The 12,690-nt window shown below is 40.9% G+C and overlaps 1 protein-coding gene across 5 annotated transcripts; it reads right to left on the bottom strand.

Annotated features, from left to right (window-relative positions):
• Positions 1–1,890: 1,890 nt before the first annotated feature.
• LOC147326202 (uncharacterized) lies at positions 1,891–11,947 on the bottom strand. Of its 5 annotated transcripts, none has more exons than XM_086301246.1 (8): positions 11,851–11,947; positions 8,409–8,988; positions 7,574–8,163; positions 5,492–5,626; positions 4,989–5,129; positions 4,667–4,721; positions 4,355–4,508; positions 1,891–3,262 (listed from the first exon to the last, which is right to left on the bottom strand). In XM_086301246.1, the coding sequence occupies exons 2-8, from the start codon at positions 8,608–8,610 to the stop codon at positions 3,115–3,117; spliced, it is 1,425 nt and encodes a 474-aa protein (XP_086157372.1). In that variant the 5' UTR covers positions 8,611–8,988; positions 11,851–11,947; the 3' UTR covers positions 1,891–3,114. The 5 variants fall into 5 exon arrangements, with proteins under 5 accessions (XP_086157372.1, XP_086157373.1, XP_086157375.1 ...); XM_086301247.1 differs by lacking the exon at positions 11,851–11,947 and having other exon boundaries at positions 1,891–2,655; positions 3,184–3,262; positions 8,409–9,670; XM_086301249.1 differs by lacking the exon at positions 11,851–11,947 and having other exon boundaries at positions 5,492–5,671; positions 8,409–9,670.
• Positions 11,948–12,690: the final 743 nt, after the last annotated feature.

The raw sequence follows: 12,690 nt of genomic DNA, 5'->3' as shown, positions 1-12,690 counted from the left end.
CTTAGCTGTGGGATGTAGAAACCAAATAAAGCTTGCAAGAAAGAAAGAAAGGCTGATGAGAAGTTGTTATCAGCTCACTTTCTGCGAGGAGCCGACAACACATAATGCTTCCCTGGAAAATTAAATTACAAGTTGTATTAGAGCTAAATTTAACTGGAAAAAAGTCCTACTGCTGTCCTGGAGCCGCTTTAAGTGACTGTAGTAACATTTTAAAGATGAGCAATTTAGATTGTTTTTTGTGTGTGTGTTTGTGTTCAGATTTACAGCTTAACAATAGAGCTTAAACACATACAAAAAAAGGCAATATTTTACTCAATCTCAAAGGAACAGGCAGCCTGATAACCAAACAAATCTGACAGCAGTCTTACTACGTCATATGTCATGACTGAAGGTTTTTCTTATTGCATCCGGAGCAGCTGCACCCATTGATAACGCCCGTTGAATATTGAAACGTAACTCAGAGGTTATAGACAAATCTGCAGATGAATCTGTATTTGTTGTTTTGTCTTGCAGTGCCAGGCTAAGGAAAATATACCATGGGCACAGAAAATTTGGGATTCAATTGGCTGTTATATGTGAACTGTGTTTAATGTAATCATCATAAACTTCTTGTAAAAGATGGAGACGGCCAGTGCAACATCACTCATTGGTTCAAGAACTCAATTTGAAGTCTTAATATTTATGTCTAGATCAGTTGGGTTGTTACAAAGGAGGAAATTAGCTTCAGTGACCCAAAACACCCTGTAAACATTCCTTTCATGGCTGAGGTATGAAATTTTAACATTAGAGTCTATAGAGACTGGATTATTTTACACCTAGCCTCAAATAGTGAGTAAAGTAACTTTAGCACTTTTGAGTTGGCTCTTTTTTTTCTAAACCACACAGGGTCCAAAGTATACATAGAGGCTCAAATATATACACACACTCCCACTAATATTTGGTTAAAAGTCCCTTAACAAGTTGCACCTTGACTGGACACTTCTGGTAACCATCAGCATGTTATGTTTCACTGTGTGGCTGGCAGGAAAGAGAACCCAAACGCAGGACTCATACGTGGGGAGGGATGAACTCAAAACGGCAGCTTTATTGCTGGAAAAACACACTAAACACAAGGAGCCATAAACAAGAAACTCGAATCAAAAACCAGAGACACGAGGGCGCTACGCTGGGAACACAGGGAACTAGGAGCGCGGAGGAAACACACAGTGTGAGGAGACGACGCGACAACGAACGGAGGTGAGCACAGACAATAAATACACAAGGAGAACAGGGAACAGCTGAGGGCAATTACACACGTGACAAAACGGGGAGGACAGAGAGACAGACTGGAGGGTGAGACAGAGAGAGGGTGAGTGAGAGAGCACAGAGGGGCACGAGAGGAAGCACAGACATGACGGGATGAGGGAAACACGGAACGTAAGGAGTGGACACAAGGCACAAGAACTCACATCATAAACTTAAACACACAGAGGAAGACACAGGGGAGAGGGAAATTAAACCAGGACCACAAGAAACTAGACCCTGTAGAAATAAACTATAGACTAACAAAGAGAAAACCCAGAACCCTGACACAACGAGCTTCTGGCATCATTCTGGCTGGATATGTGATATGTGACTACTCATCTTGGCAGAATTGGTTGGCTTCATTTAAATTGGCTTGTTTCCTGGTAAGGACGCAGCTTTTAGCATAGCCCACAAATTTTAGATAGGCTTTAGGTCGGGGTTTTTTCGTAATGTTAGTTGCTTTGTCCACTCCAAAACACGTTTTGGTGTTTTTTTGGAATATTGTGCTGTCAGAGCACCCAATTACACTGTTAAAAAAAATTCCGTTATAAAACGGAAAAAGTGCTGGTAATTAATTACTAGCACTTTTTCCGTTATTGTACGGGCACTTCCGTAAACCTTAAAACGGATATTTCTGTAGATTTACCCGAGTTTTTCTGTACCATTGACGGACATTTCCGTCAAACCTAAAATGGAAAATTCCGTATTTTCCATAAATTTCGGCGTTATTGCACAGACAATTCCGTAAACCCTATAACAGATATTTCCGTAGATTTACCTGACTTTTTCTTTACCATTTACGGACAGTTCCATCAAACCTAAAATGGAATATTCCGTATTATTTAAGTACTCAATCCATACCATTTACGGACACTTCAGTCATCCTAAAATGTTTAATTCTGTACCATTCTCTATACCGTTTACCATCAATAAAGCACAAATGTAGAATCACAGCAATTATTTATTTCCTTTAACAGCTGCCAGTGCTTTAAAGTGATTTCACTTTTTGTGGTGAATGATTTGCAATATTTACATTACAACCATTAAAACATTCAGAACATCACCTTCACATTCAGAGAAATTTTACATACATAAACCAGCTGTTCTCTCAAAGAAATACAGCCATGTCCTTTAGCAGGGAGATGCCAAATCTAGCAACTTTTTAGCATCCACAGGCTGACAGGCATTAATAACAAATTGATTTGTTAAAGACAATGACAAAATAAGACAATAAAACTGCCAGCATTGCAGTTGCTGTCTCACCTGTCAGTGCAAAATGAGGAGCCCCCTCCAGGAGGATGCAGAAACCTACACCTCCAACTCCACATATCACACCGACAGGCAGAGCTCTGCAACCAGTGGCTGACCTTTCTACAAAAAACAAATAGAACATTAGAAGTATTACATTATACAACTTTTCTATAAAACATCAGTGCAGCAATAACAACCATGACCTTAGAAGGATGACTGTGCAACATGCCATAAAGAGATTTTTAAAACTCTTAAAACAACTTAAAACTAAAAAAAATTTAAAACTTACACCTCCAACTCCACAATGACAGGAAAAGCTTAACTGGAATGACAAATATCACCCACCTTCCCTCCCCCTTAACATGGGGGATTTGAAACTGCAGCATGTGTGTTGTGGGCATCTAGTTAAAACATCTGAAGTCACCTAATACTGTAAAAATCTGTATTTCTACTCCCAAGCCCCATGTTTTTGGATTTGCCTTTGTGTGTGTGTGTGTGTGTGTGTGTGTGTGTGTGTGTGTGTGTGTGTGTGTGTGTACATTCAGTCCAAAAAGGTATTTTCTGAGCTCTGAGAACAGCTCAAATGGCCCATTCAGATTCCTTCTGCTTGCATTCAAATTCCTTCAGCTGAGAAACCAGCTTGCACACCTGTGGAGGAATGAAGTGCCGTTTCTTCCCCTTCTTCTCTGCCTTGGAGCCTCGCTCAGGATTGACCCCAAAGAAAACTCTGAGGAAAAAAAACAAAACAATAGTGATATGCAGACAAAGTTTGCACGTGTAGTGTGGCTTGACAGGAGTGGAGCAGTTCAATAAAATTCTACATTTGTTTTCTTCAATATGCCCCTATGTGTGAACCTCTCTATCATTCTAGTTGACCATCTGTCTAGAACCCAATGTTGTTGTGGTGCTGGTGCCAGTGGCTAAGCTTATCTCTTCCTTTGTCTTTTCAAGACACATGCATTCACACTGCGCATATACAGAAATGTTTGCAAGGGCGAGAAGTCTGCTTATCACCAACACATGACAGCATGCATCCTCAATGTGTATGCAGGGATATTATAAATGCACAGAACACAGAAGGGGATAGAAAACACAGTTGACATTGTCCTATCAAAAGGTGTAACAGCACATTTGAACACGGACTGTCCTGGGGGTTATTCAAACATGGAGTGGAGAAACTGTGACATTCAGTGCACGTTACACATCAGTACAAGTATTAACATTTGGGCATGAATCCACTATGTAGTATTTTTTAAATTAATATGTTTAGTCTTTCCTTCGGGGGGGGGGGGGGTCCCTGAAACAACATATTTTGAGTTTGGGGTCTGCAGCCAAATAAATTTCAGTTTGTGTGTCTTTGACATGAAAAGGTTTGACCACCACTGACATAACCTGGTCTCAGGTGCTAATGGTTTTAAAGAGATAGCTCAAACGAATTTTGTGTGAACAAACCATTCTGAGAAAAATATGGTTTTGCTCCATTTCCCAACTAGAATCATGTTATGTTTGTTTTGTTATTGATTGACTTAGGACACTATTTAAAGCAAAAAGCATGTTACCTGCCCTTTAAAAAGATATGACACATTTATTCCAACAATAGTCTTCAACAGGGAGCTACAAAATCTCCGAACAAATCCATATTCAGGGGGATCATAAACCAATAACAGCTGATCTAAAAGCTCACAGCATGTGGCGACACATTTTGAGCTTGTACATCTCAGACAAACGGGTTTAGTGTAGATTGACAAAAAGCAGGTCAGGTGCAGAAAGGCACGGCAAAGTCACATTTACAAAGTATTTCCAAACAATGAGTGCTTACCTTTGCATGAATTCGAGAGTAAAAGCCATCTCCGGTGGGTATTGGACGTTGCAGACATAAAACATGGAGAAGACGTAGCTCAAGGCCACAATGGGAGAGGTGATGTGGTCATTGACAAGTAACCCATCAACAGCAATCTTGAATTGCTGGTCACCTTAAACACAGATAAAAACCATGTACCATTTACAAAAAAAAAAAAATCCTATATTTTAAGGCAAGCAAAAATTTCTTTAATAAATATGACACAACAACAGCTTATAACAACAGCTAACAACAGCTTGCTGGGATACAAAAAAAGATTTAACTACAAACCTCTGATTAGGATGCATGGGGTCACTGGGAGTTCGACTTCAGGATCTGCAGAGATCTGTTTTGGTGACAGACATGATACATGAATTAATGTTTCCAGTGCACACAAACCTGCTGGCAAATTGACTATCTGCTAGTGTCTTCATCAGACAGAGGTAGCCATTATGCACAAACATTAATGTAAATAGTTTATAGATAGAGAGTTTATAGAGAATATCAGCAGCACAATTAGGGGAATCTATACTTCCTACTGTGGTTGGTTACTTGGTTCACCACTGGATGCAAATAATTATCTTGCACACAGTTTAAAATCTACAACATCTACCTCTTTTTTGTGGAAGAGTTTATAAGAGTCTTCCTTGAAGTATTTTGAAATGCCACAGATGAGCTGTATTGGACCTTCGCCCGTCTTCATCCCTTTGGAGTCAAGGAAGTCATTGATCCCCTTTTCTTTTTTGGAAAGTTCCTGTTCAAGGTTCAAGGTGTTAATTTTGTACAAGTACATAAGACTAACACTAATTTTCGTTTGGAGCTATGGAGAGAATTTTGAAAAAAATAAAAATGAATTATTTCATTTTCATTTGCAACCTGTTCTGTTTTGATCTCAAATGTCCTGCTTTTTTGGTTGTCACTTCCTGATTTTTGGTCTCAAATCTATTCCATTTGATTGTTCATCCAAGTTATTCTATTTGATTGGTTGCCAGTTTATCTTTTTTGGTCTCAACTCTCTTTTTGGTTGCAAATCTTTTTTTGATTGATTAATAAAGACAAAATTCTCTCCATATGGAGCAGCACAGCACAATCATAATAATAACAATAAAAACACACCTGTGCCAGCTTGTTTTGTACAGAGAAGCCAAGGAGTTTAGATGCATGATCAAACAGGTGAGGAACTTCAAACAGGAACGGCCACTCGTCCTTTACAACGGCAATAGTGGTATCATCATCGTTGAGGATTTCACGCTGAATGGGATATGTTTCAGTCATCAATTTTCGAACAGATGACTCCTAAAGATACAGTGGGGCAAAAAAGTATTTAGTCAGCCACCGATTGTGCAAGTTCCCCCACCTAAAATGATGACAGAGGTCAGTAATTTGCACCAGAGGTACACTTCAACTGTGAGAGACAGAATGTGAAAAAAAAAAAATCCATGAATCCACATGGTAGGATTTGTAAAGAATTTATTCGTAAATCAGGGTGGAAAATAAGTATTTGGTCAATAACAAAAATACAACTCAATACTTTGTAACATAACCTTTGTTGGCAATAACAGAGGTCAAACGTTTACTATAGGTCTTTACCAGGTTTGCACACACAGTAGCTGGTATTTTGGCCCATTCCTCCATGCAGATCTTCTCGAGAGCAGTGATGTTTTGGGGCTGTCGCCGAGCAACACGGACTTTCAACTCCCGCCACAGATTTTCTATGGGGTTGAGGTCTGGAGACTGGCTAGGCCACTCCAGGACTTTCAAATGCTTCTTACGGAGCCACTCCTTTGTTGCCCGGGCGGTGTGTTTTGGATTATTGTCATGTTGGAAGACCCAGCCTCGTTTCATCTTCAAAGTTCTCACTGATGGAAGGAGGTTTTGGCTCAAATCTCACGATACATGGCCCCATTCATTCTGTCCTTAACACGGATCAGTCGTCCTGTCCCCTTGGCAGAAAAACAGCCCCATAGCATGATGTTTCCAACCCCATGCTTCACAGTAGGTATGGTGTTCTTGGGATGCAACTCAGTATTCTTCTTCCTCCAAACACGACGAGTTGAGTTTATACCAAAAAGTTCTACTTTGGTTTCATCTGACCACATGACATTCTCCCAATCCTCTGCTGTATCATCCATGTGCTCTCTGGCAAACTTCAGACGGGCCTGGACATGCACTGGCTTCAGCAGCGGAACACGTCTGGCACTGCGGGATTTGATTCCCTGCCGTTGTAGTGTGTTACTGATGGTGACCTTTGTTACTTTGGTCCCAGCTCTCTGCAGGTCATTCACCAGGTCCCCCCGTGTGGTTCTGGGATCTTTGCTCACCGTTCTCATGATCATTTTGACCCCACGGGATGAGATCTTGCGTGGAGCCCCAGATCGAGGGAGATTATCAGTGGTCTTGTATGTCTTCCATTTTCTGATGATTGCTCCCACAGTTGATTTTTTCACACCAAGCTGCTTGCCTATTGCAGATTCACTCTTTCCAGTCTGGTGCAGGTCTACAATACTTTTCCTGGTGTCCTTCGAAAGCTCTTTGGTCTTGGCCATGGCGGAGTTTGGAGTCTGACTGTTTGAGGCTGTGGACAGGTGTCTTTTATACAGATGATGAGTTCAAACAGGTGCCATTCATACAGGTAACGAGTGGGGGACAGAAAAGCTTCTTACAGAAGACGTTACAGGTCTGTGAGAGCCAGAGATTTTCCTTGTTTGAGGTGACCAAATACTTATTTTCCACCCTAATTTACGAATAAATTCTTTACAAATCCTACCATGTGGATTCATGGATTTTTTTTTCACATTCTGTCTCTCACAGTTGAAGTGTACCTCTGGTACAAATTACTGACCTCTGTCATCATTTTAGGTGGGGGAACTTGCACAATCGGTCGCTGACTAAATACTTTTTTGCCCCACTGTATGAGGCAGTTAGACATACAGTCGAACAGTTAGTCAAACTAACCAATTAAAATAATAAAACAGGGTATCAATTTCAATTGACTATGGGCATAGTGATCTACAGACGATCTACAATTTCACAATGTGTCCTAAATTTTACTTGGACCCAGACCTTATCGCATTACTCCTGCTATATACTATTGCTGTGTGAATGGTTGTATGTCTAGATGGTGGACTGTAGGAACCGAATTGCCCTTCGAGGATTAATAAAGCTTTCTGTATCTGTAATGGATGATTGCAGACCCACCTGAAGATCCTGGGTTTGAAAGGCACGTTTCAACTCATCTCGTTTAGACAGCAGGTCTTCTCTACACACGGCCCCCTCAATGATTGGATCCCACGCCACACATCCATACAGATCTGAATTCCTGGGCCTTTTCTTTGTTGAATTTTCACCCCCTGCTTGCCTCTTCAGTGAGCTTTGTGGCCTCTTCATATTTTTAATTCTGTGTTCCAGCTGACGAAAGAGAGTTTCAGAACCATCTTTTGCAAAAGGTTTGTTTCCAAACGGCTCTGTCAGCTTGAAGGAGGCAGGATATTGTCCTACAGTCATACTGGCGAGTTCCCTCAGCTTTTGTCTACCAGGTCTTCCTGGGTGTTTACGGAGGTAATCTTCAGCGACGATCCGAACCATCTCTCGTCTGTCTTTCCCCATTATGTACTTTTTTTTACGTAACTCATCCATGACTTTTGAGGGAAATTTGTGCCATGGTACAGAATATGTGTCTTGGGATGGGGAGTCGGCTGTCTCAGGTGGTGTTGAGGGCAGCTGAAACCTCTGTGGTTCAGGTGTTGATGAGGGGCCAGGCCGGGTGAACTGCGGTGGAGTTTGTGAATCTATGGATGACATGACAAACATCTCCATAAATTAAACACATCACAATTGTTGCAAATCAATTAATACATTGGTCCTCAATGTCCAGTTTGGGTCAACCAGGAATACAAATGGACCTAATTATGAAAACCAATTATAGAGTAATTATTGCCATGTACAGCTGATGGCAACTTTTTTTTTTGCATTTTTGGAATAAACCTTTGTAGTTTCAGAAAACTTGCATTAAAACAGAGGGGCAAAAACTCACCTGCTTCCAATGCTTTGACAGCTCTGACGAATCTTTTGCACTGAATGAATGGCAGAGTGTCTTTAATGTCCTCCAGGTCCACAAGGCTCAGGTCATCTACAGAGAGAACTCCTAATTCCTCCAGTTTAGCCATGAGTGTATCCATCTGATCGCTACTGAGCGATGGCATTGCTTTCTTGACATAGTTTTTCACAAGTTCCATGTTGGTGTGTGTTTAAGAGGAATGAGCCACCGAGTACCTCTCTGGTTTGTTCAAATCATGGCAACTGAACAGGTCAGAAGCATTTTCATCAAGTTCATAGAGTCCAAGCTCAGGTATCCAGCTGGCAGTTTTCCCTCGAAGCAAAAGTAGGACAGTAGTTTCATTTTTTACAAAAATGCTTGCTATTTGTCCTAACTGCAGTAGTCCTTTTGCGTAGCTCAGTAAGACCAGCATTCCATTTGCATATGTAGTGCCTTTAACCTGCACACTCTCTGTGACAACTGAGTTACTTGAGTTCAAATCAAATTCTCCAACCACTGTCTTTATGTTCTGGTCATAGAGCTCTGGGTAGAACCGTGTTGAGTCTGAGACATGAACCTGGGAACGAAACAAGGTACCACAAGACTGATAAGCCTGAAGCAACTGGTGCCGTTCAGCCAGAGACTTGGTTACATTTATGAAGTTCTTACTTGCCCTAATGCACCTTTTAAAATAAGAATGTTTTGATTCAAAGCGCATTGTCCAAGTATATATGAGTGGGCCAAATTGTAAAGTCAAGTGTGCATAGTGAAGCAGATAGTGGTGTTTTGGTCTAAGTTGAACTCTTGGAAACAGCTCTTGCCTCAATTCCACATACAGTTCAATCAGTCCCTTCATGAAAGCAATCTGCAACTCTGAGAGCCGAGGTGCACAGACAAATTCAACAAGCTCCCTCAGAAGTAGTACAAGTCCCCATACTTCATTATCAGCATCTTCAATTGTGTCATGCACCAAAACAGGCAAGAATTTCAAAAGCCACCTGTTTTGGGCTGCATGTCCTCCAAGCCTGGCTCCTGTAGTGGGAATAGTGTTTAGCTTGTTGATGCTTTCACCAGGAAATGATTTGATTCTTTCATTAAGAACCTCATAACTGAACCACTTTTGTGTTCTGATTAAGAACTGCAAAAACAATGCCAAATCATAATCTACTACCCCCTCAAACAGATCATGAGCTAAACAAGCTGGTAAGCCTGGCTGACACACATGAAAGTTGGACAGTTTGTTGAAAACACTGTCACATTTAACACCGTGATGAGTGTGTACTTCATCGTTACTTTCCAGAAACCGCACAGTCTCATTATGATCAGCTTGATTTCTATGAGTGAAAACTGTGAGAGGGTTCGACTGAAATTCACTTTTTGTTGCCAAACAGTATCTGCAGAAATATTGAGCTGTGCTGAAATTTTCTGTAAAGCCACCAACCATGTGGGAGCCCAGATTATCGCCCATTATGCACACAACAGTGCCTTTATATATTTTTCCATTGAAAGATATGCCCCTTTCCTCCAGCTCACACAAGTCTGACACTAGCTTATTGAAAATCTTATCCATTCCAAAGTATTTGCAATCTTTCTCTACACAGAGTAATGCCAACTGTATCTGATCAACAGTTGATCGTTGGTGTGGATGAAAATTTCCAAGTGTGAAGTAGACAGCCAATACTTTATGCTTTGTCTTGGCAGATCCGAGTGGATTAGCCACCTCAAAAGCATCCTGAAAGAGCATTACCTTTAAACTGTCTGGGTCTGAGGAAAACATGGCATTGGATTTGATGGCCCACCCATCAGTGACATCACACAGTACATCATCTTCAGAATTTGAACTAGGACTGTGCTGATCTAAACCTTGCTGTTTCAGAATTACTTTGAGGGTTTCCAGTATTGGGATGTAATGATAGTGCCTCTTCTGGCCACTGCGATTGCGTCCAAGAAAGACTTCAACAGGTTCAACATAGTCATAGTGTGACTTGTAATATTTCAGCCTCTTGTGTTGCGTAGTTAAATGACCCTTTTCATGTAATGCCTTGTGCATAGGGCTCTGCTCGTATATACTATTCCCAAGAGATGTTACAGTCTCCTTTGGAACACCATACTGCCCCAGTTCACAGGCTAGTGCATCCACAGTATATTCCTGTTGAATATCACTTATAGTTCTCATTTCATTTGCTATTTCTGTTATTGTGGAGGCTGGAACCAAATATTTTGCCTGTAAACCCAAGTAAAACTGAGCAAGACTCTCTGTGAAGTTGTCTTTCACTTGATCACTGCAGAAATTATCACTTTGTTCTGCATCAGTGTTAAAACTTTCAGGTTCTTCAGGTTCTACATGTGATCCTTCACCTTGGAAAGACCGTTCTGTTAGTTCACATATATGAACTGGGGCTATCTTGGTAACATCCCACCCTTTATGGTATCTGGAAATATGCGTTAAAAAGGATGACTTTACATTGAATGTCTTAGAACATCCATCAAAGGGACATGTTACAGTCAAACCCTCATCTATGTGACCACTCAAATGACACTTTAAAGTTTTAAGATCATCATATTCACTGCTGCAAAAATTAAACAAGCACCTTAACTGTACAGACACATCACGGTTCCATGTTTGTGTGCTCCTTCTGTCTACATGAGCTCGTGACATATGCACAGCAAGGCTACTGTATGTGTTAAACTTCCTTCTGCAATCCCTATGGCCACATAAAAAAGATACATTATTATTATTTCTGTGTGTTCGGCAGTGTTTCAAGTAATCAGTCGAAGACCGAGCGTTAAAGCCACAAATGTTACAAGTCAACATTTTTAAGAGATTGAATTTGCCAATTGAAGGATAGCCAGAATCAGAACAGAATCAATATGAAAACAATAAATTTATATCAGCACAGTGAAGCACATTCACTTTTCAGGTACCTTCAAATAAGTAATCTGCGTTGGGCTGCATGGGCCACTCTCTTTGGGCTGCAATGTTTTCTGCAATGAAATCTGATTCTACTTAACTATCACCCCTTTTAATTATTACCATGTTCAGTTGCATGCTAACGTAACACAGCGAGCTATAACAATACACACATGTGGCTAATTTACACACACACACACACACACACAAGCGCGCGCATCCAACTTATGGGCTAACGTTAACTTTAGTTGGGCAAACCACGCTTCAAAATAACGCAAAACCCACACATTCAAATGTTACCATGAAACACACATGGCTACCAACTGACTATCGAGACCAAATTTCATGTAAGAGGGAGGGAAAAAATGGTTTTTGACGTACTTACGAAGCGCAGGCGGCTGGCTAATGCTAACGCAGCTAGCAGCAAACGTCCACTCACATACATACCACTACCAACTGCCTATCGAGACCAATTTAATGTACGAGGGGGAACAAGGTGGCACTCCATTCTCATTCTACACAACCAACCTGTTTCCAACTTTCCTTGTGACTTGCAGAAATTTAGGTAGGCACTGACCGCACTGAAAGTAATGGCGTCGGAATATTCTGGCTGGGGGAGAAAATTCTGCCTTGCGCAACAGCAAACTTTCCGTATTTCGCAAAACGGAGCGAATCCGTAGCAAATCCACGGTAAAGGGACCCCTAAATTTACGGATTTTTTTAACAGTGTAAGTCATCTGCTGATTTGAGGTGAAGTTAAAGAATGTGGAGGTAGTCCTGCTTATTATTCCATCCGCTTTGTGTAACACACGAGTACCATTGGCAGCAAAACATCCCCAGAGCATGATGCTACCACCGCCATGCTTAGCAAGTAGCACAGCGTTCTTAGGATCTAAAGCCTTACCTTTACTCCTCCAGTGCAGGTTTGAGCCTCAGTGGTTGGTAGCCTTAGTGAGCATCCTACCAACTGAGATCCCATCTGAATGTTTAGGTCTGAGTGTTGTCAAACAATTTATTTTTATGATGGCAAACAGAAACACCCAACTGATGTTTACCATAATAACTAACAAGAAGTCAATAGGCCTTGGCTTCATCAAGTTAAAAGAAACTGCAAATCTTTTGTTCCCATTTCTTTAATTAAATCACTAGTTACGTAGCATTTTTGTACCAACAAGGTAATTCCCAAACAACTATTAGCTGAAAGGTTGCCTTATCTCAGCATGGTGTGCAGCGTGAAATTAAAAAAACTGAGGAAACTGGGTAAGTGCCGGACAAATATGACGTGGAAAGCTTAAAAACTGTTTACCGCACATAAACAGTATATCCAAAAGTCATGACCTTAAGAAATAGATCAAAAAAGGCCTGAGA

Source organism: Aulonocara sp. 'chitande type north' Nkhata Bay, linkage group LG7, assembly GCF_057382095.1.
Source record: "Aulonocara sp. 'chitande type north' Nkhata Bay isolate Kocher_YH1m ecotype deep benthic linkage group LG7, A_spYH_male_GT1.1, whole genome shotgun sequence".
Taxonomy (NCBI): domain Eukaryota; kingdom Metazoa; phylum Chordata; class Actinopteri; order Cichliformes; family Cichlidae; genus Aulonocara; species Aulonocara sp. 'chitande type north' Nkhata Bay.
The sequence above is the reverse complement of the archived record's forward strand: the minus strand, read 5'-3'. Positions and strand labels throughout refer to the sequence as shown.

Coding starts and splice junctions, on each gene's coding strand:
- LOC147326202 (XM_086301249.1), bottom strand. CDS start 8,610: ATGGAACTTGTGAAAAACTATGTCAAGAAAGCAATGCCATCGCTCAGT. Junction 4,722..4,988: donor AACTCTTCCACAAAAAAGAG/GTAGATGTTGTA, acceptor TCACCAAAACAG/ATCTCTGCAGATCCTGAAGT. Junction 4,509..4,666: donor CCCATGCATCCTAATCAGAG/GTTTGTAGTTAA, acceptor TCTGTGTTTAAG/GTGACCAGCAATTCAAGATT.